Source organism: Gopherus evgoodei, chromosome 4 (genome assembly GCF_007399415.2).
Source record: "Gopherus evgoodei ecotype Sinaloan lineage chromosome 4, rGopEvg1_v1.p, whole genome shotgun sequence".
Taxonomy (NCBI): Eukaryota; Metazoa; Chordata; order Testudines; family Testudinidae; genus Gopherus; species Gopherus evgoodei.
Genome location: NC_044325.1, coordinates 70,996,909 through 71,024,872, shown reverse-complemented (window position 1 = coordinate 71,024,872; position 27,964 = coordinate 70,996,909). Strand labels below are relative to the sequence as shown.

Genomic DNA, 27,964 nt, shown 5'->3' with positions numbered 1-27,964 from the left:
AAAAAACCAATCAGGTTCTTAAACAAGAAAAGCTTTTAATTAAAGGAAGAAAAAACAGTAAAAATTATCTTTGTAAATTTAAGATGGAATATGTTACAGGGGCTTTCAGCTATAGACACTGGGAATACCCTCCCAGCCTAAGTGTACAAGTACAAATTAAAATGCTCCCAGCCAAATACACATTTGAACTCCTCCCAGCCAAATACACATTTGGAAATAAGAAAACAAACACAAGCCTAACTCGCCTTATCTACCTAGTACTTATTATTCTGAGCACATAAGAGCCTGTATCAGAGAGATTGGAGAGAAACCTGGTTGCACATCTGGTTGCTCTTAGAACTCAGAGAGAACAACAACCAACACTAACAGCACACACACAAACTTCCCTCCATCAAGATTTGAAAGTATCCTGTCCCCTGATTGGTCCTCTGGTCAGGTGACAGCCAGGCTCACTGATCTTGTTAACCCTTTACGGCAAAACAGATATGAAGTACTTCTGTTCTATTAACTCTTACTTATCTGTTTATGACAGCTGGCAACATCGGTTCTTCATCAAGCCAGATAGTAATTTTGAGGTGGTAATGCTGGGATCAGAGGAAAGGGGATTGACATTTCCTTTCATCTTTAGAGAAGTGCCCTATTTTGCTTTTAAATTTGAATTAAGTCATCCTCAATGTACCATATGGCATTCCTGGTGAAACTAGCAGATGTTTCTCTAATTGTGTGTATTTTTATTTATTTTGCTTTGTTGAATGGCTCTTCTTTGTTTCTTTCCACGTGTCCTGTCTGCAGAGGGCTGTCGGCAACAACAGCTCTGGTATTGCAGGTTATTGGTGTGAATTTCTAAATGTGTATATTAAAATTCATGTCAAACTGGATGAAGGAGCTGCTTGGGATGTGGATCTGAAGCATCCTTTTGAGAGAGTGCAGTAACTGGATCATAAATCCTGGGTCCAGGCTCCCAATCCAAGATGTTCTCCTTTGTGTGGCTGTCTCTGTTGGCCTCTGCAAACTTGGTTTCTTAATATACATCGGAGTCTTCCACCCTCCTCCTGCTTTTTGTATGTGGTGAATTTAATCTCTTTTCATAACTCTGCATCACTTTATATTCTAGAGGAATGTTCTGAGGGGATGGGGATTTTTTTTGCACATACGCAATCGCTTCTTTTTGTCTTCACCTTGCCAGTCTAATTGTTTGTTCATTCTGGTATGAACCCATGAGCTGCTGTTCCAGCTTTGTAAGGTAGAGCAGACATGATGATGATGATGATGATAGACTGCTTTAGATAGGCAGGCATTCACATAAGAGCCCAAGTACACGCTCCAGCATCATTTAGCAGTCTGTCATGCAGGAAATAAATGACTGCGACCATAAATTGTTTCTTCTGTTTTGTGTGTTTTTTAAAGGATGCAATATGTAGAGAAAGTGAGGAGGTGCCCTCTGTTAGGAAGGACTCAGCCCTTCATCTTTCTGAGATACATAAGATGAATTTCATACAGGTTTTAGGAAACCCGGTGGTCAAGGGTGTTTTGTTGTTTTTAAGCATGTGCTAGAGCTGTACATGTACAACCCTAACGTGTGTAAATCAGGGATTATTTTTGAGCATGCACCATACCAATGACTTGTGCACAGTGCATGTTGTATATGCAGCTTGGATATGCACACCTGTAATCAACATTGGTCAAGGTGCTTGATGACTATGTACAGACACTGGGGAACCCATAGCACTTCCTGCAAATGTAGGGCTTTGAATGGTATCCTTGGCCAGATCTTCCTCTGTCTCTGCTATGGCTGTGCTAGTTGATTTGCTGCCTCCCCCTATTTCAAGATGGCTGCATTTCGTTGTTTTTTAAGCATGTGTTAGAGCTGTATATGTACATGGAGGGCTGGGAGGAAGTGTTGCTATTGTACCACTTCATACCTATTAACTTCAGCGGGACCATTCTGCTTTAACAGGCCCTTTTTAAGGTAAAATATTCATGTGCAATAAAGACTGGTTTGATTATTGACTTTATGTCAAAAACCACAGATATTGCTCATTATACAAATATGTACTAGAGCAATGCAAGAGTTGCACTGAGACCCAGCAGGAACAGGACAAGCATAATGTGTTTAAAAAAGGGGAGGGGAAAAAAGAAAAGGAATGTTTACTAATAACTTACCTGATGCATACCTTTGTGAGGAAGCGCTTCCAAACCAGATTGGTAACTAGACTGGTGGAAAACTTTGATTTGATTTGATTTGATTGACAGTTCATGGCAGAAGCTTCTTATTTTCAATCTAGCATTCACTGTTGGTGTACTTGGAAGCTGCAAGTTTCATTCTTTTTGCTACATTTAGATTGTTTGGAAGAAAAGTTATTTTTAGAATACCAGCTAGTGGAATCATAGAACAATGTGAGACTGGTGGCCTGCAGCCATAATGGAGAAACAAAGCTTGCAGAGTGAGTGTGTGTGCACCTTGTGTTTTTTAAATCTAAATGATTTGAGTGCCAGTCCTGGTTAGAACCAACCAAAGTTTAATCCAAAAGTATTAATGTGATTTGGGTAGTATGTCCTCTAACATAATGTGATCATCTTCTTCTCTAAGGAAAAAGTCTAGCCATGTTCAGTGGGAGGAGTGTGTAGAGGAGATGGAAGAAACACTGGCAGTACTGAGATAAAATTTATACCATTTTAGATAATAACACTGGAATGGATTACCTAGGGAGGTGGTGGCATCTTCTTCCTTGGAGGTTTTTAAGGTCAGGCTGGACAAAGCCCTAGCTGGGATGATTTAGTTGGGGATTGGTCCTGCTTTGAGCAGCAAGTTGGACTGGATGGCCTCCTGAGGTCACTTCCAACCCTGATATTCTATGAATAGGAATCCCATCCAAAACCGATGTTCAGAGTTCAGTCCTGAAACTCTCCACTGTCATCTTATCTGCCCCCGAAATGCCGTATCCTTCTTTTATTGTGTTTAATATTGGGTCTAGGAAAGGTAGCCACTGGGTCTGAATTTGTTTAATGTGATGTGCTTGGAATGGAGTGAATGTTCTAGCTGAGGTTCTAGCTGAGGCCATCAAGGTAGGCCAGGCTTCAAGTGATGTTGCCGCACTCGGGAAGATGTACACCACTGGATGAGTGGTGTACACACAGGAGTGCTGAAAAAGGGTCTGTTTCCATCTTCCCTACAGTGAAGAGATGATGTGGGAGGTCACAGCTGATCACACAGGGTTCTGAGAGAGTAGTAGTTTTTCTCAAATCATGTTACAGAAGAAAGATGTAGTATGTTCTTGCCTTACCATCCTTAGTGGAACCCCCTCCCCTCCATCCCTACGCTAGTTCTGCATGTAAAACTAATTTCCAGGGCTAATCAACTCAATACTGATTCATTTTATCTGCTGTCTGTCTTCTGTTTAGATTGTAAATTTGTTGGGACAGAGACTTTCTTTCTAGGTGTTTGTACAGTGCCTAGCCCTTTGAGGCTTCTAGGTGCAATCATAGTACAAAGAAGAAGAATCTTGTATGCAGTTTCTTGTAATTAATTCTTGATAAAGGTACTGTAGTTTGTAGCTGGTCCCAACCCTTGCACTTGGCACTTTCCTTGCCTGCCTAATCTACGCCATTTTAAATGGAGATTGTGAGAGACTGAAAACACACTGGACTCTGTGGAAGAAAGGTGGGCTTGGATGTCTGATTAATATCCAAGACTTGACTCTGTTTCAGACAGAGCTAAAATTAAATGCTGTCCTCTGCAGAAGAGGGGGAAACTCACACAACTGAAACATTCAAATAACAGTGTTTAAGGGCATATTCTCACAGCTGTCAGGGGCCCACAGGGATATGCTACAAACGCAGGAGGAAGTGACAGTCTTATCCTTGTGTTGCCCTTCACAACAAGGGGAAAGCTGTACTTGGAGTGTTTTGGGTGCAGGGAGTGACCGGGCAACTTTTTATAGACCAAGAACTTGCATCATTTCCTGTTATAGTTACAGTACTTTTATTGCGGAAGTTCCCATGGCGAGTTTGGTGCTTTCAGAAGATGTGAACAGAGAGCCCCTTCCCTGGAGAGCTTAAATCTAATTAGATGTAACACACAAGTAGAACTTTTGAGGTCATTCAGATACACGGTACATCTTTAAAATAAGACCAGACTTGCTTCTCATCCCTACATCTTTCACTTCTCTGTCGAGATGCCCTAGCCAACCTGGTTAGCCGTTGGTGTGTTCAAATGTGCCTTTCTCTCACCTTGCTCACTGAAAGAGCATGTAAAGCTTGAAAATCATGTCCAGTAGAGTTTAAAGGCAGTTCCAGCCAAGATCCCACCTGTGCAAGAGGTGGTTTGTGTTGACAGTCCTATCTCTGGAGTTCTGTGTGTATATGGTGGGATAGTGGGGTGGGGGGAGAGAGGGGCAAAACAGTGGTCAATCAAAACCCCCCTCAAATGAGTGAACTCTTTTTTAAAGTCAATCAATAATCTTTGAAGGTACTTTTAATGTTGGAGGTGCAGGCACATAGCCATCCTGCCCTTTCTGGGTCCTAATGGTACCTACTGTTTCCTTCCCCTGCTGGGGCAGGGACTTCCCATGTGACCAGGTATGTTTGCTTTGGAAAGCTCCAGAAGATACCATATAGTAGAGATTGCAGGCTCCATGCAGAGGAACCAAATAAGTCCAAATTAAGTCTCCTTAAATTGTTAGCATAAAATAAGAAGTGGATTGTGTATGTTCTAAACTAGTAGCTACAATTTTCTAGTGCTGGAATTGTGCACAGGATATTGCAAAATGCAGGAATTCCATACCCTACAAACCTTACAAGTCCTGTATGATCCATGGAGCAGTTGTTCAGTCCTGGGAAGGCTTGGAAACCTTGTGGATGAGCTCAGCTTAGGAAGTGTCATGAAAAATGAATTTTGCAGAAGGATTTGGGGGAGATGAAGGGCTCTTTCTCCCATGCAAAGAGTGAAGCGATATGTGGAGAGATGGGTATTTAAGATAAGGAGGTGAGTGGGGTGGGGAAATGTAAGAGGAAGTGAAAGTAAAAATGTAGGCAGATGTGGAATGCCTGGGCAGAATATTGAAGGTGAGGACAAAGTGCTGAAAATTGAAGGAGAAGAAAGGCAAATGAAGGGATTTAAAGAGGAAATTGGTTGGGAGCAGGATCAGACTCTCTCTCAATTTGTATAAAAAGAATTGAATTAAAATCAGTGATTCTCATTTCACCAGTGAAAAGCTGAGTCAAATATTTATTGAACATTAACCTCAAACTCTGCTTTCTTTAACCTTTTCCTAAGCAGTCTCATGCTGTAACTTTTGCCTTTGTGCCAAATACTTTACGTACTTTGGGACAGAAAGGGCACACGTGTCCAGAGTTGCCTTTCACATTATTTTTCCAGTTCTCTGAAACCATATATTTAAAGTGAAATCACAATATATCATTTTTTTAGTACTTACACATTTTATTGCATGTTAGGAACTATTGGATGTTTTTGAAAACTAACCTTATCTTGAACTGGAAGAACCTGCTGAAGTGGGATCAGAGGAAATGGTTACAAATCAGATTATACTTCTGAAATCCGGATCGTTGGCTTGAGTTTTATGTAACTAAGCGCACACTAGTCTTCAGCAAGAGTTCATCCTCTGGCACAAATCCAAGGCTTCCCATATGCATCTCTTCTGTTGTACAGACTTACATAGCGAATCAGAAAAATTAGTCATAGAAGTATTGACAAGAATATTATGATACATGTGCCATGGATGGAAAATGTGATAAGAAATCTCATTTCGTCTGAGACACTTTCATTGGAATGGGGAGAAGGGGAATGGCAGTGGGGGAAACTTTTAGGGTTTTTCTTACACAGCCTGAAAAAGATTCTGTAGCTAAAATGCTATCTGACCTTTATTCCTCTGTGTAGTAGCCAGCTTGTTCAGTGTAGTGCAGACAAAGAAATCTTGCTGAAAGGAGTGAGGCCTTGGTTCCTCCAAGTTAATATACTTCAGTGGCCACATGTAAGATAATAGGGCTAATCAACCAGTGATGGTGTACACCTATCTTTTTTTTGCCAATATTATACTTCTGGTGAACCCTCTAAAACTCAATACGTGTGAAATTGAAAATTTGCATAAAAGCCTATTCACTACTTGTGGGGGAGGATGGAATATCTGGGCACTGCTGCACACAGAATTAGGATTTTTCCAAGCTGTGATGTTACCAGTTTAAAGACAAACATGAAACAACTTCAGAAATGACTTCCCTAGAAATCTGCAGTGACCTCTGTGGCTAGATTACCATAGTCCCTGTTTCTGAGTAATTTATCAACATGTAGTTGCAATGCACTTTTGAGATCACATCTTAACTATATTAACAGCTCTTTTGTTGTACTAGGTGATACCATTCTTACCTAGATATCTGTATCAGACTAAATAGTTAACATTAAGATTATCAAACTTTAGAAAAGGGTCTCTTTCCAAAATATTCCTTTACATAGGTCTAGTGTTAATAATCTGCCTCTTCTCAGACTTTGCTGTGGCTTGTCCAGCAGGTTTGGGGCAGAATTGCCATTCCCTATTGGCTGTATTTTACCATTTATACTTGAATAGAAGTAGAAGAGTAGAAGATTACAGGCTCTTATTCTTTGAGAAGGCTTTCTTGTTTCTTGTGCTGCCCTTTTCCCCAGTTCTGGGTTGCTGGCGTGAGTCTGAAAGCAGGATTATTGTGTTTTTGTTTTTAGAAGGTGGGTTGTTTGTGGTTTTTGTTTGTTTTTGTTTGGGGTTTTTTTTTGGTATTGCCACAGTCATAAGGCTATTCCTTTATAGAATCATAAAAAGGTAGGGCTAGAAGGAACTTTGAGAGATCATCAAATCCAGCCCTCTGCACGGAAGCAGAACCAAGTAAACCTTGAGCATCCCTTCCATATGTTTGTCCAATCTGTTCTTAAAAACCTCCAATGATATGGTTCTACAACCTCCCTTGAAAGCCTGTTTCAGAGTTTAGCTACCCTTATTGTTAGAAAGCTTTCCTAATATCTAACCTAAATCTCCTTTGCTCCAAATTTAACCCATTATTACTTGCCCTTACCTTCAGTAGACAGAGAACAAATTGATCACAGACCTCTTTATAACAGCCCTTAACATATTTAAAGACTGTTATTTGATCCCCCTCAGTCATCTTTTCTCAAGAGTAACGTGTCCAGTTTTTTAAGCTCTCTTCAAATCTTTTATCATTTTTATTGCTCTCCTGTGGCCTTTCTCCAATTTGTCCATATCTTTTCTAAAGTGTGGTGCTTCGAACTGGACGCAGTATTCCAGCTGAGGCCTCATCAGTGCTGAGTAGAGCAGGACAGTTACCTCTTGTCTTATATGTGACATTCCTGTTAATACACACCAGAACGTTAGCCTTTTATGGAACTGCATTACATTGTTGACTCCTCTTCAGTTTGTGATCCACTGTAGCCCCCAGAGCTCTTTCAGTAGTATTATCACATAGTCAATTATTCCCTATTTTGTAGTTGTACATTTGCTTTTTCCCTTCCAAAGTGTAGTACTGTACACTTGTCTGTAAAGAATTTCATCTTGTTGAATTCAGGCCAGTTCTCCAATTTGTCACAGTTATTTTGAATTCTAATCCTGTCTTCCAAAGTGCTTGCAACTCCTCCCGGCTTGGTGTGATCTGTAAATTTTATAAGCATACTCTCTACTCCATTATCCAAGTCATTAATGAAAATATTGACTCATACCAGACCCATGACTGACCCCTCCAGGATCCCACCAAATACACTTGCCCAGTTTGACAATAAACCATTAATAACTGTTCTTTGAGTATGGTCTTTCAACTAGTTGTGCACCACCTTATAATAAATGAATCTAGACCACATTTCCCTAGTTTTCTTATGAGACTGTCAAAAGCCTTACAAACAATAAGTTCTATCACATCTACAGCTTCCTCCTATTCACTGGGGCAGTAACTTTGTCACTATCATGACAATTTTCTGGTTCAACAGAAGCTTCCTGGGTCAAGTTTTACCCCCCATTCCAGTATATAGTTAAATTAAAGGGCACAGCAGTGGCCCGACATACTAATGTGGAACAGAGCAGCTCTGACCTACTGACACCTCCAGGAAACATCTGAAAGTCTTTTTGGATAGTAGCTGTCCTTGGGTAGTTGCTACAGTATTCTCCCTGCTATGGTAATCTGCTAGCACCAGTGAAAAAGGCAGGCTCTGTGTTTTAAGAATTTGTTTGCTACCATAAGTCAAATCTTTCCAGACTAATTGTGAGGTTTGATATAAGATTGCAAGGTCAGGTGGGAACACACGCAAGAACAGATGAGCTCATCCCCAAGTACCTCAGCTCACCCTTACTAAGAGGGAAGAGAACCAGAATTATTATTTTTATTAAATTATTTTTAAGATTGACTGAATGTTGCCATTCATTAAGCAGCAGTAGCCAAGCTTCTTCCGGCTCTGCTAGTGTATATTTCTTCCGACCTATATTACCCTGTTTCACTGCAGCAGAGTGTGTGGGAGTGCTCTTTGTTGAGTTGCTGCTTAACTGTTGGGCCATCTGCAGCTATAATATTGACAGTGTTTAAAGAGTTCTTTACTGAATATGTTAAAAAGACCTTGGCTACAGCATGTCTAATTGTTTTCATCAACACAGACACGACAAGCCCATAGTATAACAGGGTTAGCTGGTTCGCAACACTTTTTAAACATCAATTTCTTGGCAGCTGTCTGTAATGAAATACAATTGCAAGAATCCCAGTAAGAACACTATTGTCCCTTGACAAAGTTAAGCGTTGTCCTGTTTTGTAGTGTATGCAGGACTGGGACTAGGCTAAATCCTTGGACAGCCCTAATTATGCTGCATGGTTGGAACCATGCTTTTATTGGGTCAAGCAATAACCATATTCTAACGGGCTTCCTTGACGTACATAGTTGCTTTTGAGGTAGCCAAGTGGTGGTTTTATGAAATAAGCAGCTACACCGTGTGAGTAGGCTGAGGCCACCAAACTAGTCTTAATTTCATATCCAAGTATATGCGCTGTAGTTTGCAAATGTGCAGAGCTAGCATGTTAGCTGACTGGCATGTAGAGAATTGTGAATAGAATGTATTAGGTTTTTTAAAATACTCTCAGCTTGCCCTTCAGAGTTAGATGTATGATTCAAAAGCAATAGAAAATACCAATTCTTCTTCAGTGCCATTTCTCTTGAACTTGTCTCAATGGAGGGGTAAGTGATTGGGGGAGGTATCGAGGCAAAGACTGCAGAAGTGTATTATCAAAGGCCATGGTATTGCTATGAAAGAAATGGTTGTCAATCAGAGGTGGAGATCCTGTTAAGTGTGTGTGTGAGAACTATCCCTAGCACAGCTAAATATTCTTTTCTTCATTCCCTTTAGTTTACCTAGTGGGGCTGTTTGTTGGGCAATATTGCCCTAGCTAAGGGGGGGGAACCCCAAATCTCCTGCTTTGCCGAAAGTAAAATAAGGAATAAATGACTACTTTTTCTCTTGAATAATGGGCTTTGATGTGGGAGGGACACAAGGAAGATACGTTGCTATCTGGAGGCCGCTTTGGCTCAGGTATGAAAGTTAAACAGTAACATCTGTCTGCCAAGAATAAGCACTCTTAATCAGGTAGGCTGGGGAAGTGAATCAAGGTGGTTTGGCTGTATGGTAAACAAAAGTTTCCAAAATCCTGCCCACCTTGAAAGAAACTGTCGTTTGAAGACTAGGTGATAACAAATGTTAAGCCCTTTGCCCTTGTTAAAAATGTTTGCCTTTACTGTTGGGTGGCATGTTTTGAGTAAGATTTTTCCAATTGCTGCCTCAACTGCTTTAGAGCTATGGATGGTAGCAATTCTTCCGTATTTGAATCTGTGTGTGTTTTTAGTTGATTCTTAGGAGGTTGAGGGTAACTTAAGCCAGTAATACTTAGACTCATGTGGTGTGGCTTTCTGGAGGCTCTGTGTAACGTTGCCTTCAAATGGTAGGGATAAGAGATTGAACTCCCTTTTTGTGTGAAAGAAGCCTATGTGCAGCCATTCCTCTTTCCAACAAAGGATAGTTTTTGCTTTGCAATTGTTCCGTTTCTCTTGAGCACCTGACCAAATATCACTCTAGCGTCACCGCTCTGCAATTACATAAGTCAGACTGCTACTGCTTTCTCTTCCTTCCCACCTCAAATATCTGCTTTGCTGGGTGTATTTTAGGACTTGAGACTGAGGGGCTAGCCTTGCAAATGTGTTTGACTGATTAATTCCAGGCCAGTGGCTTTTTCAGTACATATATGAACTAGAAAGCTGCCTGTCCATTGTGAGTCACTTGTAATTGCCTGAACTTGGAAAAAATGCCTATTGGGAACGTGGGAGGATTAAGGAGATTTTAGCAAATGGATTTAATCTGTTGTCTTCCAGTAAATCACCCCTTGTCTAAAGATGCAATAAGTTAGCTGTTTTGGTGAAAGAGGAGGATTTTTATCTTTAAAAATAAAGCTCTGAGTTGCTTATCAAATTCACAAATTGAAGTAATAATGGAATTGGATAAGTGCCTTTGAAGAATGGATTCTGTGTTTAAAAACTGGTTTTCATGATGATTGATAACTCCTTTAAGTCATGTAGCATTTCAGCAAACATTAACTTCCCATATGGAGTGGAACCTGTTTGTCATAGTGAATCTTACAGTGCCTTATGACTAACAAAACCAACAAAAAGCCCACAGTCCACTCGCAGGTTCCACAAGAAAATAGAGTGGGCCATTAAACTTATTATCCTGGTTAAAATTTGGTAAATGATGCTGGTTCATATTTTTCAGTATGACTTGTTTGGGTGTTCAGATATTCATAGCTCATCAGTGTAACATAGACGGGACAAAACCCATCTCTAGCCTGTCTTTAATACTCCACTCTAGCAATAGTGATCATAGTAATTTGTAACTCCATACTTGGTCTCTCCTAAACATGCTGCTGCTTGGTGTACAGTGTGACCAGCCAGAGATGGGAATGAAAGACATATTAAAAACAAAATAAATTAGCCTGCTGCATACAAGTAGTGATCCTCTAATTTCAGTAGCCTTTATACAATTAATCATTGCGCTGTGAAGAAGGAACTTAGGTTCTAAGGGCATGTTTACAAGCCTCCTAGTCCCAGTCCAGAATCTAACTAGCATGCTAATAGCTGTGTAGACATTGCGGCTCTGGCAAGCGAGCCAAGGCCAAGCTGCTCGATCCCCTACACTTGAACTTGGGTGTCCAGCCCGAGTCTCCACCAGAGCTGCAGCATCCACATTGCTATTTTTTTAGCACTCTAGCTCAAGCCCCACTAGCATGAGTCTGTCTGCCCAGCTGGGAGGCTTGCTTCAGCTGCAGTGTAGACATACCCTAGAGCAGGGGTCGGCAGCCTTTCAGAAGTGGTGTGCTGAGTCTTCATTTATTCACTCTAATTTAAGATTTCGTGTGCCAGTAATACATTTTAACATTTTTTAGGGGTCTCTCTGTCTATATTATATAACTGAACTATTGTCGTATGTAAACAGGGTTTTCAAAATGTTTTAAGAAGCTTCATTTAAAATGACATTAAAATGCTGATCTTACACCCAGCCCGCTCAGTCTGCTGCTGGCCTGGTGTTCCGTTCACCTAGGCCGGCAGCAGGCTGAGTGGGACCGGCAGCTGGGACTCCAGACTGGCAGTGGGCTGAGCGGCTCAGCCCGCTACCGGTCTGGGGTCCCAGCCCTGCCCACATACAGTGGGTACCTACCTTCTACCTGGTTTGAGCCCATTCTCTTCTTCTCTCTGCACTGAGCTGAGGGTGGGAGTGCACTGAGACAGGGCTGGGGGTGAAGGGTCTGGCCAGGAGCTAGAATGAAGGAGGGGGCTTAGGGTTGGGGCAGAAGATTTGGGTATGGAGTGCCTACCTGAGCAGCTCCCATTTGGTGCGAGGGGTGCAGGTGGGAATGTGTGGGGGGGGGAGGGTTGCAGGAGCGCCCATTTGGTGCTCAGGGTGGGGGGTGGGGATGTGGAGGGTGCAAGAATCAGGGCACGAGGTGTGTGGGGGCTGGGTACTGGGTATGTGTGGGGGTGCAGGAGTCAGAGCAGGGGGCTAGGGGCATCTGAGGTGGGTGTGGGAGGGGGGTGCTGGGATCAGGGCAGAGGGCTGTGTGTGTGTGATGGGGTGCAGGGGTCAGGACAGAGGGCTGGGTGTGTGTGAGGGGGGTAGGGTGGAGAGCGGGGTAGAAGTTGGGACTCCTGGGCTCCGGGAGGGGGCTGGTGTCTGACGTTCTGGGGAGGAGTGCTGGGAGCAAGGACTCTGCATTTCCTAGGTTTCCAGCTGAGCTCTAGTTGTTCAAGGGGGTGGGAGTCAGATGGAGACTAGGGCTCCGGACTAGTGGGTTCTGCCCTCAGTGCTGGAGGGGGGCAGGGTCCAGTAACCTGGGGTGGGGAAAGAGGCGCGACCCAGCTTTTCCCAGGGTCCAGCAGGTGGCGAGCTGCAATCCCCAGGCTTGGGTTTGGGCTATGGGACGCGGCCTGCCCCAGTACAGAGCCGAGTTCATCTCGGCACCGGGGCTTCAACCCCTGGGGCAGCCTACCTGAGTCCAGGGAGCGAGGATGGCCATGCTTGGGGCGGGTGGGGGCATGGCACAGCTGGGACCCAGGACCCTTCCTCACTTACAGGCCTCGCGGGTGCTACAACTCCTGTGGGGCTGGGTCCTTCTTCCTGCCCCCGCCAGCAGGGCAGCTTCTGGGGCTACTCAGACTCTGTGGACACCAGGTAGCGGTATGGACACGCTAACCCGGAAATACAACCTCCCGCCAGAAGTGGCAGAGGTCAGGAAAGCATGTGCAAATGCTGGCGGGAGAGGCGGAGAACAGTGGGCCGGACCGGACTTTTAATGGCACGCTGCTGCTTTAGGATACCTGCCTAAGAAGGGAGCAAGGCATGTGCAGATGTCTTTTTCCTGGTTTCTCTTCAGATCATATAAATCTTTTGTCTTTTACTAAAGATTTCCGGGGAGAGGAACATTTATAAATTTCTACCTACTTTTTTTTTCCTCCAGTTCTTTTTGCCTCTTTAACAGAGATTGCTGGCTTTGTTCACTTCCTATTGAATGGAAACGTGTCAGCTCTACCTGGTGAAAGTTCTCTTGCTCTTCTGCTTCCTGGTTTCCTCTAACATGAGCGAGGGAGTGCTGAGAAGGGGGAGAAGAGATTCTTGATATGTAATAGACACAAACACACTTTCTGCTAACACTGAGTATAAGAGGTATTGTGGTGCCATACAGTTGGCAATGAGTTTTTGCAGGCCTTGGAAAGCACACAAACAGCTTTTCCTTATTGCCAGTATTTCAGGTACTGTATACCTGGAAAGTAACCTGTATGCTTGACAGCCAGCTTCCCAGAGAACTGGTGAGTTGGTGTTGCTGAAGAAATTTGTATTACCATACTACATTACAACTTACAGGAATTCTACCACAGTCTGTTGCTGTAGAACATAGCACTATAGAAACAGAGGGAGTACCAGATGTATTGGGATGGACATGGGGCAGGTTTTGCCCAAGTATAGTGTGTTGGGAAGCTCTGAAACAGTTAAATGGCCTGCATACATGAGCAGCGCGTTCCACTGAAAAACAGGCCTTGCCATTGAATCAGCTTTTTAGTGTGTGGTGACAGGAAAGCCCCACCTTTAGCTAGCTGCTCTTAGCAGTGTTCAGGAAGTTTGGCCTATATTATTCTCATATCTATTGTCTTTTTTGTGTTTTTGCATTAAAAGGGAAATCTAATCTTGTGTTATATTTCTGTGGAGGATCAGGACAGTCTGAGTCAACCTGGCTGTGTGCTCTTAGCAATCTTGTGAGAAAGCAAAACAGAAATAGGTTCATTAGTCCCTGCTTTCTGAACTCTCACGTCTCTCCCTGATCTTCTGAAAGATCTATGGGACTGAATAATTCAGAGTTCTTGGCCTGCATGCAGAGTAGCCTCTTGTGGCTACAAAAAGGTGAGAGACGTACTCCAGGAATAAGCGGCGCACACTTTCAAATGTGCATGCATCAAGAGGGCAGTTGGAAATGTTGCTGTTTCCTGTAATGCTGTTACTACTTGTCCTCTTTTGATGTGACCTTCTACTACTCAAATCCTCGCTATGCAATAATATAGTGGGGCCCAGAGGAAGAAACAAAAAAGCAATTGTGTCCATCTCTTCTCTGGTGTGGTCTGTTTCCTCTCATTCTGTTCTGGGTTTTCCATCTCCATTTCCTCCCCTGTTTGGAAGGTAGGGCAGTGAGAATTTGACCCAACTTAAAGGCTACACCTGCCCTGTAGTGTAGCGGTGAGAATCCCAGCTCACCTAGATCTACTCCTACTAGCTCTCATCTGAGTTTGCATGCTAAAAATAGCTGTGTAGCCAGGATAGTCTGGGCAGTGGCAGAATGGGCTGGTTGTCTGAATTACATACCCACAGGGTTTATGTTGATTTGTACTCGGGGCAGCTATCCTGTGCCACTGCTTGGTGCGGCCCATGCTGCTGCAGCTACAGTACTATTTGTAATGTGCTAGTGCAAGTATGTCTCCGAAAGCTTGGACTAAGGGTACGTCCACACTACCCGCTGGATCGGCAGGTAGCGATTGATCTATCAGGGATCGATTTTATCACGTCTCATCTAGAGGTAAATCGAAATAAGAGAATAGCATAGCTGAAAGTGCATATCTTAAATCGACACCCCCTCACACAGGGTAGACCAGCCCTCACACTCCTAACTCCTAGTATACAGAGAGCCACCCTTGTGGGTCTATTTAGAGCAGCGTTTCAGGTAATTGTTTGCAACTTCACAGTGGGTGCTCCCTGATTAGTCACTGACTTTTCATCTTTCTGGAGGAGCTGTACCAGTTTAACAAATTGAGACTTGTGGTGGTTCATCCAGGGCCTACTGGTCTCCTGTTCAGATCTCTTCTCCAACCTGCAGCATTGACTGGCCTGCTCTAAAGCACAACCTCCTCTCTGCAAGATCTGCATTGGGAGCATCTCAGGCCTCAGTCATGCATGCGCTAATCACCATGGATTTGGGGCACAACAGGGCCCAGCACAGGGTCTTATCATTTAAGGAAAGGACAGGTCCAGTCACCAAAGCCTAAAGTACCAGTACAGGTTTGCAAAACAGCAGGTAGGAACCGCTAGATTAACAAATATTACCAGCCAGTGCACTTCTGGTGCCCGGAGCACCTTTTAAAATGCCTGCCTAGCTGTTCAGTGTGTGGTTTTTCTTTTTTTAAATTGCAGTATGTAGTTTACATAGAAGCCCAACAGTTGGGCATCTTTGGCTTCAGAAGAGTTGAGGAATAATTTTCCCCTATGACTCAGACTGCACTGCAACTGTGGTGCACACATGGGGGTTTTTCTTCCTCTTTTAGGTACATACCTTCTTTTTATGTCTTGTGTTCATTCTGAATCTCTTCTTCCCACCAGCTTGACAATTACATTTCATAGTGTCTATGAAGGAATTTCCTTTTAAACTTTTACACTGCACAAATCTTTAAGCAAGTGAAAGGCAAGATTGAGCATAAAACTGCTGAGAGCTCTTTTCAGATGCAAAATGAGGGTATTGATTGAGGGCTTTTACCTTTTGAACTCCCGAGATGCTCTTTGTTCCTCTTTCTGACATGTCTTTTTGGATGTTGGATGGGCAAGGAGAAAGTGAGGGAGTTCCAAGCCTAATCAAAATTAAGCTGATTATTCGTTTGACCTGAGACTAAATGGTGGCTTCTAGCTTATCATCTGAGATCTGCTGAGACCCCTGAGCTGACTGTTCTTAATTTTTATGTGCCTAGTGCTGGAGGTTCTCTGTGGAAGGCACTTACCTCTGGAGCTTACTCCCTACATATTTAACAGAGGCACACCTGCCTCAGCTGAGTTCAGCAGAATGTTATTGATTGCAGGTACAAGGGTGTTAAGAGGTTTTTTTTTGGTTTTTTTTTTATAGTCTTAGTCACAAATGCCTTGAATGACAATGCAAAGTTCAGTTTTGCCTTTTAAATTGCTACACTGACAAAACAGCAAATTGACTATGTCCAACAAAGCCAAATGGACCAGATGCTATCATCGCTCGTTATCACTATGTAGCTTTTATAGATTTGTGCGTGCTAATAAACTGAAATACATTGAGTCATGAGACATGTACATGTTCTAGCAGCAGCAAAGGAAGGACAATGCCAGGTAGCTTGTTGCAAAATACAAGCCTTCATGAAACACTGTTGTGTTTTTTAGGTTTTTGTATTCTTTTTATTTCAGAGGAAGTTTTCGTTAAAACATTTCCATGCAGTGTTAGAATCCTAAACCAAGCTACGTGATCTCGTGTTTGAGAACCAGAAAGTGAAACTCATTTTCTCTTTTGCAGTTCTTTTAACTTGGTCAATAAAACTAGATGGTAAAAAACTGGATGTTTGAACGTTGCTTTTTCTGGCAATTGAAGGTGATGGAATTTGAAAGAACTGACTCCTGTGCTAAGAATTTCCCTTTTTAAATTGGGTTTGGAATAATATTTGATTTTTGAACATACTGTGTGAGCCTTCCCTAAAAACCTGTGTCTCCTCATATTAACTTAACTACTCTTTGAAACATTTTCTCTTACCCTTCAAAAAGTGATGGTGTGGATGTTTTCATGTCTGGAAATCGGAATAGCAGTCCTTAAACTCACTTTGCACTTAACTGTTGCTTTCAGTTGTACCTTTACTATATTTATAAAGGAGTGTCATCCTCTTTTCTGGGTATGACTGATAACTAGTCAGATGGCAAACTAGTTATATGGGAAGCTTTGATAACAAAAGGATTTCCGAGTTGGTCACCCTCTTCTAGCTATAATGCTGCAGTACTGTGAAAAGATATTCCAGCTAGATGCATAGCATGTGGATGCTTTTAGCCATCAAAGTTGAAACACAAGTACAAAGTTTAAAGGGTGGGGAAAAGCATATTTAAAAGTTCATCTCATAAAGCCAGCCTTTACTGCACATAGACTTTGTGGTTTTGTTTCCTGAAACTGAAATCAGCACAGCTGTATAAACTGGAAGAGCAGTCTGGGTAGGTGTATGCAAATCAGCAAGCCAATCCAAAATTGCTTCAGAATCTGTTTCCTGTTAGTAAGTACCTTCTCACGCTTGTATAGGCTTTCAAGAGGTTCTCTAGCTTTTCTCACTGGCTTTTCTTAATTTTCCTTCCCTGAAACCCTGTCAGTTAAATTGTGATTTTTGTTGTTGTTTTTAAGTCTTAATATTTTTGGAAAGTGCTCTGGAACATTTTGTGCATATGGCCCTCTGCAAATGTACTGTTGGATTGATTAAGCTGAAAATATGAAACCTAGGCTCTCTTTGATGCAGTGGGGGGGGAAGGGAAATGCTGAGACAATAGTTTCCAAAGGGAATTTTCTTCAAAATAAGGCATGTTTTAAAAGAAATCAACTGGAGAGGACTGCAACAATATTCTGTATTGTTCCTCCTATCTCTAAATTAAGCCCCCGCGTGATTTCATACTTTTACTTATATTGCTGCTCAATATATTAAATAAGGTGATTCTAGGAAACCTTTCTTAATTCTCCAAAAATTGCTGCTGTTCATTGGTGGGTGTAGAGATCCCTTAGTGTGGTGTTCTTGTAATTGTTCGTAATTCTGCAGTGATTAAAGATGTCTTTTTATGAATCCAGTCATCTATATCTCCGTATCTATTGCCCATAACTTTTTCCTTCCTCTTATCACTAATACTTGTAAAACCACTTGCAACAGGACCCTGTTGGCTGTAAGTTGGCACTCAAGTCCTGTGAAATTACTCTTGAATACCTGTCACTATTTTAGTAACTCCATTCAGTGATTAGGGAGAGGTTGCGGGTATGTCTACAGCCACTGTGTGCTGTGTGCTGTAGCACTGTAGTGTTGATGCTTCCAACATGGACAGAAGTGGGTTTTCCTTCGATGTAGATAATCTACCTCTGAGAGGCAATCGCTAGGTCAATGGAAGAATCCTTCTGTTGACCCAGCCATGACTGCTCTGGGGGTTAGGTCAACATACCTGTGGTGCTTGGCATGTGACATTTTTCACAGCCCTGAGCAACAATGCCAGGTTGACCTAAGTTCAGGGCCGGTGCAAGGAAGTTTCGCACCCTAGGCAAAACTTCCACCTTGCGCCCCCGCCAGCCCTGCAGCAGCTCCCCGCCCCCTCTGGCAGCTCCTGGTGGCAGCTCCCCACCCCCTGGACTGAGGAGCCCTGCGGTACCTCCCCACCCCAGTTCACCTCTGCTCCGCATCCCCTCCAAACAGGACTGCACAGTGGAACCCCTGGGCTGGTGGCTACCATCAGCGGCACGCTGACTTAGGGGGACCCCCTGGGTTGCCAGGGCGCGCCAGGGCAGCCCAGAGGATTCCGGGGGTCTGGGGTCTTCGGCGGTGGGGAGCCCCCGCTTTGGCGGTAATTCGGCGGCGGGGGGCCCTTCCGCTCTGGGACCTGCCGCTAAAGTGCCCCGGAGACCCGCCGCGGGGCCCCTCCACCGCCGAATTGCCGCCAAAGACCCACTGCGGGTCTTCGGGGCACTTCGGCGGCGGGACCCGGAGCAGAAGGACCCACCACTGCCGAAGCAGGACCAGCTGCCGAAGTGCAGCCGGGTCTTCAGCGGTAATTCGGTGGCGGAGGGCCCTCGCCGTGGGTCTCAGGAGCACTTTGGCGACTGGTCCCAGAGCGGAAGGGCCCCCTGCCGCTGAATTACCGCTGAAGACCAGGCTGCATGTCGGCAGCGGGTCCTGCTTTGGCGGTAATTCACTAGCGGGGGAGGGGGTCCTTCCGCCCCGGAGCAGAAGGACCCCCCGCCGGTGAAGACTGGGAGCAGAAGAAGCTCCGGGGGCCTGGGCCCTGCGAGAGTTTTCCAGGTCTTCCGGAGCGAGTGAAGGACCCCACTCCAGGGGCCTCGAAAAACTCTCGTGGGGGCCCCGGCGGGGCCTGGGTCAAATTGCTCCTCTTGCCCCCTCCTCTGGGCAGCCCTTGGCTGCCGGCAATGGCGTGCTGATACAGGGGACCCCCTGGGCTGCCGGATGCCGCAGCGGCGCGCTGACCCAGGGGACACCCTGGGTTGCCCGCTGCCGATGCTGCCGGCAGCTCAGACTCCCTCTCCATCCCAGCGGCAGCGGCTGCTCAACCACTTAAAAAAAATTTGAGGGTGCTGCTTTTTGGCGCCCCCAAATCTTGGCGCCCTAGGCAACCACCTAGTCCGCCTAAATGGTTGCACCGGCCCTACCTAAGTTTTAGGTATAGATCAGGCTTGTGTCTCAATGAGGACTGCCTTCTGAATTGAATTAACATTGTAGTTGGTGGTAGGGTAGGAGGCTGTGCCTCATGAAGCAGTAGGTATGAGAAAATCTGTGTTCTGTTACAGACTAGTGAAAAATCAAGCTGTTTTAAGGTAACTATTGGTTTAATTCTTGCTGGGGTTAATTGAACAGTTTTAAAGCAACTGTTCAATTATCTGAAGAACTTTTTAAAAATAGAATGGTTTTAAAAGCTTTCAGTTACATTAAATTGGCTTAAGCTATTTAACCACAAAAAGTAAACAGATAAATTTATCTTAAGCAGCTTTGAAGCAGGTTTCCTTCCCCCCCCTTCGTGCCCCCCCCCCCCCCGCATCCCCAACACACTCCTAATGGGAGTTTAATTTTTTTATTTAATTTTTTCAGTCCCATCTGCCTCATGAGGATGCTGAGCTGACTTGCGTTTTGCGGTTAAATTCTTATTTTGGGCACTTATTTTAAAAATAGCTCGATTCATGTTCTTTTTAACCCCCACATCTCATTACAATCTTCTGTACCACATTTCAGTTTGCTCTAGGTGTCACCAGCAATGTGGCCATAGGCAAGAAGGGTCTTTCGGGTCGTTTGTTCATAAGGACTGCTGTGCACACCCAGAATTCATACATCAGAAACAATCTCCACTATGTGCCTTCAGGATATGATTGTTATAAATATTCCTTTGAAGGAGGCTAACTGGTTAAATTTGAGAATTCTGATGTGTGTGAGCATGTTGTTTGTTCTATCCATATGAGTCTCACATGTGGTATTGAAAAGTGGGCATTCCAGACACACCAAATGCTTCTCCAAACAAACATTAAGATAGAATTAAGGTTTAAGACTCAGTCCATTTCCAGTGTTCCAAAAACAGTGACCTAGAATATATCCCTATTAGCCCAAGCAACCAGGAAGTCTCAAACTCCTCTTCGCTTATGTCCTCAGAGCATCAGAAGTACTTGCATCTGCGTGGGTCCTTTTATCATGACCTGTGATCACATGGCAATTCAAAGAACACTTCCCCAAGAGACCCAGAAGGCAGGAGCACTGCCTTTGTGACGTGGTAAGACTAGCAAATAATTCATAGAGCTGGGAAAGCATGTAAACTAAAGGGAGATGACTGTTTAGGGGGTGAGGGAGAAGAGTTGGTAGCTTCCAAAGCTTTGGAGGAGAAAAGGCATAGGCCCTGAATGAACCAGCAATTATCTCAGAAAACCTTTTGCCACATGTGGAGTGTATACATCACTGGAAATAGCTTAATAAATTTTTAAGAGCAGGAAATATGTTCTCCCCAGTTTCAGTGGAATTAAGTGCCTACACTAGGGGCTCATTGTAGCAACTACTAGTGAACTATCAGAGCAGCTGACTCATTTCAATTTCAGTTCATTTAGAAGTGTGGGCAGGTGAGATTTTAGTGCTGGCCAATGGGATGCTGCTTGAAACTGAAGTTTTAGGCTCCAGCGTATTCAGTCATGCACTGCGAAAGTTCTTATGATGACTGGTATGGAACTATAACCAGGAAGTGGCGCAGATTTTTTTATTTTATTTTATTTTTATTTTATTTTCCTTCTGGATGTATAGCATTCCTTGCAAGGGTGTGTAGATGTTGATTTCATAACTGTGGAAGACAGATTCCTATTTTATTGTCCATTTTCTGTAACTGTTTCTCTTTCAAGAGGCATATTAAGAAGCCTGTATAAAGAGTTGCTGTATTGTACATTTCAAATTTAAATGGTCCTATTAAAGAGGCACAGCCCACAGCTGTACACATTACAGATTTACTGTTTGTTTGTTTTATAAAGAACTGGCTAATTGTGAGCAACAATAGTATTTAGAGTTATGTATTTGCTCAATAACCCTGAAATGTTTACTGGGTTTTCAGGGTGTGAGGCTTATTTAGAGCCATTGTTTCACTTCCTGCTTATTTTTTTTTTACAGCTCTCCCTCCACCCTGCAATTAAATTTAACCAACATATTCTTACAGTAAACATCATCCCAATAACCAAATTAGCATACAGTATTCATAAATCAGAGCAGAGCAGCACCAGATTGTGATGCTTCCTGGAAGTACCCAGGGTTGAGACACACCTTACTACCACCTGCCCTTAGCGTGAGGAAGCCTTATCTATGCCTTATCAGACTGGAGGTTGGCTCCCTGACTCCACCAGCCACATGCAACACAAATACTCCCTTCTCAGCCTACACAGGCTCCTTCTGCAGGCAGCAAGAGGCACACTCCAAGCCTTCCCTGCATCTATAGAGTGTCCAGCCCCAGGTCCACTAGACGCTTCCAGAATTCTCAGATTCTCTGCTCCCAGTGAAACACACTCGATCACCATATTCCCCTCAGATTACCACTTTGCACAACACTTAGGTTTGTTTGTAGTAAAAACAAGTAGTTTATTTAACAAAGCACTGAGATTCAAGTGATAGCAATAGAAATATTTGAAAACAGCTAGTTACATGCAAAATAAAATCATAACATGCATACTAGGATCTAGACATAAGACATTTTCCTGTCTAATTAAGTTAACTGTTTTGCTCACCCAAAGTCTTTCTTCCAGTCCTTAACAATCAGGTTGGCTGTGACACTCCCTTCACAAGACAAGAATGCCGGCAACTTGTCCCCTAGATCAGGGTTTTCTCAAACTTCATTGCACCGCAACCCCCTTCTGACAACAAAAATTACTACTCAGCCCCAGGAGGTAGGGACTGAAACCAAAGCCCTGTTGCCCAGGGCTGAAGCCGTCTGGCTTCAGCCCCAGTCTCTAGCAAGTCTAAGCCAGCCCTGGCAACCCCAATAAAACGAAGTCGTAACCCACTTTGGTGTTCTGACCCACAGTTTGAAAACTGCTGCCCTAGATGAAGGATACAGGGTGTTTCTCTGCCTCTAGTTACAGTTCCAACATTCTACTGTCTTTATTCCGAAACAGCACACCTCCTGCTGTTTGTTTTCTCATGTGGAAAATCTCCCCTGTAGCTTTTGCAATCTTTTGATTAGCATTTTGCTCCATTTATAAATAAGCAGCCATTGTGAAGCACGCAATACTCAGTTTACATATAGCCAGACAGATAAGCGTTTCCTTCCTAAAAGCAACTTATTTATCATCTCTTGGAGACCAGCCCCAATTCACAGGCCTTAAGAACGTAGTTTTCAGTGTGTGTATATACATATCCATACATACATTTCACATTGATTATGATCACCGCTGTGACATAGGCTTTCAGCAGAGACCTTACATGCCTCACTTTGGGGAACTAGTATATAGATACCAGATCCAGGAGATCTCAGTAACCCTTATGCACCACTGCCCCCCCTGCTAGTTGGCACCAAGATGTCCCTGGGTCACACAGATACTACTTCAAATTTTCAGCACTCATATGAGACTTCTCATCAAAAAGTGACGAAGATAAACTCTAGTGCCTGACGGTGGGAGAAAAGAGAAATGCAGCATTGTGTTATGTAGCAGCCTGTCATCAGATCAGCAAAAGGCAGTAAGAAACGCATATCCAAGAGGTGTTGTGTTTTGTTTTGTTTTTCCCTTTTTTACCATTTTGGAAACACTTGTATAGTTCATCATGCCAGTACAATCTCATTGAGTTGGGAAAAATTGCAATGCCTCATCTTGATGTAAGCAGAAAGGATACTTGGCTCGAGATGAAGCATTGCATGTTGAGGTCTGTAGTTTAGCCCAGAACAACGGCTCGTGGAAGAATTAAACTGACTATAGGCCATATTGTAGAGAGTAGCGTATATTTAGGCCTCCTTTTTTTAATATAACTCTCAAATCCTGTGCAGTAGATCTGACTGTGTTGGGGACTAACACATTTGTTGTTGTCTGGTTTCTGCTGTTCTTTGTTTAGTGTGTCTCCGCTTTCTGCATCCGTAAAGATTTTCACTCTAAATTTAGTCTGATATTCACTTAAAATTTTTTTACCGGTAACTGGCAGCAACTATCTTCTTACTCCTTTTTTTGCACTATGGAAAGAATGAGTTGAGTGAACAAAGTGTCATAAACCCATTTTTATGCTGCTAGTGTGACATGGTGGTTACACCCCCACAGATTTATTCTCATGGTTCTTATGGCACAGACAAATTTTCTCACACTAGCAGCCTTCCCTCCAGAGATGCTCCAAGTCTCTTTTTAATGTGGTGGTTTAAATGCTGTCTTAAGCCCATCCTTGAGCTATGTGACTGAAAGCTCAACTAGTGTCCCTCTAGATTTTTCAAGTAATCCCCAAGTTTATTGTTTCGCTTCATTTAACAACTTCTGTGTTGTTGTGTTTTGTCTATAGCAGAATAAAAAACTGAAGACAGGATAAAACTTCAGTTTCTGGCAGTGTTTATTTGCTGTGTTACTAACTTAGTATCACAGAGCTTAGAGACAGCCAAACTTATTATCACATGCCTAATGCCAAGTTTTAAAAATCTTATACTTTTATTTTCTTTCTTTCTTTCCTCAACCTCAAAACATAAAAAGGATTTTTCCTTTAATGAAGACTAGTCAACCTGAAAAATCTAAATTCTGAAGCTGAGCTGTTTTGCATAAGCAGAAAAACTCCTACAATGAGAATATCCACTGCACTGAAAAATCATAGCAGAAGAGTTTTTTTCCCCAAATTAAAAATTCCTCTGAGTTGAGAACAGGCAGGAACTTATCCCCAAATAAAAATCTCTCTCTGAAAGTCTTTAAGTACATAGAAGAATAGAGGGGCTATAGCGGGTGTCCACATAACCTTGACTATAACTTTAGCTACCTGGCAAAAAATGTAAAATATATATAATATTAGTTACATGGTAACTGGGATTATAATTCTGACTTCCCTTAAGGGGATTTTTTTAGAGACGCAATCTGAGTGGTGTAATAATAACTCTAAATTTACATAAACTGTAGTAAATCTTGTGACCTCTGCAGTCATGCCTATACAGCCTTTCCCTTCACGTAAATGGGGCTTTAACTTGTGCTTCCTCAGTTCCTTACTGATTTTTGCCATCAGGGCAGTTCTTGTTAATCTGGTTTATGTTTTGAGTATGGAAAAAGGTGACCAACTGTTGGCTGAATTCACAGGTATAATGATATCATATCCTTGAGTTTAATTGGCTGCACTCTGTTAGCCACAGGTGTGATGTTTTGACCTCAGTGTCTATTTGACAGTCCTCCTTAAGGTAGTCTTTAAGTGTGTGCATGTGCGTTTGCTGTTGCTTGTTAGGCTAGTTGTGTGACTACAAGTAGCTAAGGAAGCATTTGATGTATTTATCCTAGCTGTCTAGTAGTCAGACTGCTGTTTCTTTGAGACATTCTTAAAATCAGCGGCTGTCTAGCAAAACTGATTTATCTGAAATGCTGCAATCAGTCTGGTTATCTTAAAAGAAAGAGAGAAGACATAAGCACTGTTTTTGTTGCCTCATCTAAAATATGAGTGGATTAGAGCCAAAAAAAGCTCTGGCTTAGATACTCTAGCCTTTTGACACTTCCCATGGAAATCTCTCTGCAATCTCCACCACCACCCCCACTAAAATGTGGATGAATTCACGATTGGATTCCTAAACATTAAAACAAGCAGCAACTTTTGCTTGTTTCTCTTTGATTCCCTTCCCCTCTAATTGTATAGAGATCTGTCTTCCTCGCTTACATTTTTCTTCTGGTCTTGTGTTGTAGATTGGATCACTCCCAGACGACCAGAACTCTCTTTTAAAATATTTCGGGTGGATAAGATGTGCCATGGAATGGTAGCACCAAAGAGCAACACAGCTTCACCACTTGCCTTGACTGGTCATGGATTATTTCTTCCGTTAATTATCTTCAGTTCTTTCATCTTGGAGGGACTGACCTCAGGTAAGTAAAACCTTTATAACATCTACCCTCACACACAATAAGTAGATACATTTTAAAATATACAAGTGTCAAATTTTCACCTACATAATGTTAGGCAAAACACACGAGACCACTTCTTAGTATATAGAGATCTTACAGGCTCCATTCCCCTTCTGTTTGTGATTGTGCTTTTTTCACTGTCATAGATGATCATATAACACCTGTGTGGCAGCTATAGCAACTGCTTACATGGAAGAAGACTACTGGGAAGAGCCTTAATTTCTTTTTAGTGCTGCAAATGTGATTTTAAAATCTGGAAACAAAATAGAGAGCCAGCACTAAATGACCAGCAAATGCTCTACAGACTGTAGTTTTGGGATCTATTAATTTCATTTTGGTCTCTTGTTTGGTAACTTTTGACATGTCACTTGACCTGCTGTTAACCACTTTCCAGCTTTCTCCCATTCATCTCATCTCTCTTCTTGCGTATTGTTACTTCTTGATGCTCTTCTGACAGAAGAGTGTGGTGAGAGGTGCAAACGTGGACAAAACTGGTTGATGGAGAAAGTGCCAAATAATACATCACTTCCTACCCTTGAGGGTAGAATTTGTATAGGAAATGCACAAATAACACCCACACATGTATATAAATACTATGAATTTTATAAAGTGCATGTCGAAAGCTAATAACCTCTCTCTAATACTAGCTTTCTTGAGATGCTTTTTGATATGCACCACAGTGTACATCTGCAGTGGTGACCACAGGATAAGAAATATTGGGAAAGGGGGAGAAGAGGGCGTTCTTGTTGCTGCACGGTGATCTTAAATAAGACTTATTACAAAAAAGAAAATGTGTTGACTTCTAGTAATTGCCGCTGTGTATGGCAGTAACTTGCTGCTGGAAATGAAGTATAAATTCCAAATAAGTCTTAAGCCTAATTATTATCATTTCTATTCTAGTAGCACCCAATATGTACTAGAAGCCATACATCCCTGCACTGAAGAAGTTACAGTTTTAAAGACTAAAAACCTGGGTTGGGATATAGGGGAAGGGATGCAGCATACTTAATGGCTGGTGCTAGTATTGTTAGTGGTTCCTCTTTTTAAAAAGAACGACTATTTAGTTTCTCTAGATTTGGGGGAAGGACATTGTGGAGTAGCGGTCGGCACAAGGAGGGGTTGAAAGTCAAAAGGAGCGGAGAAGGAAGAGAAGAAGGGAGCAGGAAGGGTGACTGAGGTCTTTAGTTCAGTAGCTGGAGACAGGAGGATATAAGAATTGCAAATAAAAGTTAAAATCAGCAAAATGTGAAGGTTGGAGGCTCAGCTCTGGGGCAGTGACTGTCACTTCCTCTGTCTGTACCGTGCCTAGCAGTAGTTATCTGTACAGTGCCTAGCACAATGGGAAGCTTCTAGGTACTAGAAAGGCTCATTATAAGGGATGACCAATTGCTTCTGAAGGTGGATTTGGATAGAAAAGCCTGTTTGATGCTGGGAGCTACTGACAAATGAGGAGCCCCTCTTGTTAGTGAATCTGTCCCTTTCTGGTGGGGAGGGAGCAGCTGGGACCGAAAGAGAGAGACAGGAGTGAATGACAACTATCTAAGTTAAAATCTGCAGTTGGAGATGGAAAAGACCTTTTAAAATCATAATCCAGTCTTAGGCAACCTATGGCACACGTACTGAAGGCAGCACGCAAGATGATTTTCAGTGGCACTCACACTGCCCAGGTCCTGGCCACCGGTCAGGAGGGCTCTGCATTTTAATTTAATTTTAAATGAAGCTTCTTAAACATTTTAAAAACCTTATTTACTTTACAATACAACAATCATTTAATTATATATTATAGACTTACAGAAAGAGACCTTCTAAAAACTTTAAAATTTATTAGTGGGCTGTAAAACCTTCAATTCGAGTAAGTAAATAAAGATTTGGCACACCACTTCTGAAAGGCTGCCACCCCCTGTCATAATCCATCTCTCTTTCCAGCCTGTCTACTCCCAGTAATAACCCAATATAGACTCTGTAGCCACTAGCCTTTCAAGTACTCTCTGTGATCTGGGAACCGAAACTCCACCATCCCTGAAACTCCAATTACATATTGAAACATCTGTAATCGAGACTGTAATCTGTATGCAAATGACCACTGCTGTACAGGGCTGTTGAAAGGGAAAAGTCATCCATGACACTGTTAAGCTTTTACAGTGTTATTTTCAGAGATATCTAGTTGTGTTACACACAACAGCGCTAGAGAGCGTTCAACTACCATGTCGGAAAAGCCTAGAGTTGTGCTGGATTGTTTCCCTTCTTCCACCCAGTACTCTTGATTAATTTACAACAATAACCTTCAGTCCCAGATGGATTCATTTTTGCCCGGGTATGAAATGGGGAGAAAACCAAACAGTTGAGAGGTTTTTTTGGTCAAGATAGGTTTGTATTTCCTATGGGAGGAAAAGAATCTCGTGTTTGAGGAGTGTGTGTTTCCAAGTACAGATGCTTTGTTGCAGTAGTTCTTGGTTGAAATCTTGGTGTCAGATTTAAAAGATAGTTGCTAGGAGGAGAAGGCAGTGTGGCACATAACCAAGGGGGTGCACCTGCAGCAGTCTGTCAGTTGTGAGTCATGCTAATGAGTGAGTCTGCCAAGGAGCTGAGATCCAGAGGTATAAACCGTGAACACAGGCAAATCAATTGGAAAATCATCTCTTCCTCCCCCCTGCCCCTTTTCAAACTCCTAGTTCATGTAAATGCTCTGGGAGGTCATGGGTTTGTATCATGGCATAAGCTCTTGCTTCATAAAGACGCCTGGGTTAAGACAGTCTTGAATGCAGAGCTACAGCCACATGTGTTGCAGCTGCCACAAACAGTACAA

At 42.9% G+C, this 27,964-nt stretch overlaps 1 protein-coding gene and 1 pseudogene across 3 annotated transcripts in view; both read left to right on the top strand.

Annotated features, from left to right (window-relative positions):
* SUSD6 (sushi domain containing 6) overlaps positions 1-27,964 on the top strand; it is a 130,848-nt gene that overhangs the window by 23,722 nt on the left and 79,162 nt on the right. For 2 of the 3 annotated variants that reach the window (XM_030559696.1, XM_030559694.1), the window contains exon 2: positions 24,943-25,119. In XM_030559696.1, coding sequence (XP_030415556.1) covers positions 24,999-25,119 — 121 coding nt within the window. In that variant the 5' untranslated portion in view covers positions 24,943-24,998. Of the gene's footprint in view, positions 1-20,227; positions 20,346-24,942; positions 25,120-27,964 lie in introns of all 3 variants that reach the window. The other variant, XM_030559695.1, reaches the window with a different exon arrangement.
* LOC115651763 lies at positions 12,929-13,032 on the top strand (annotated as a pseudogene).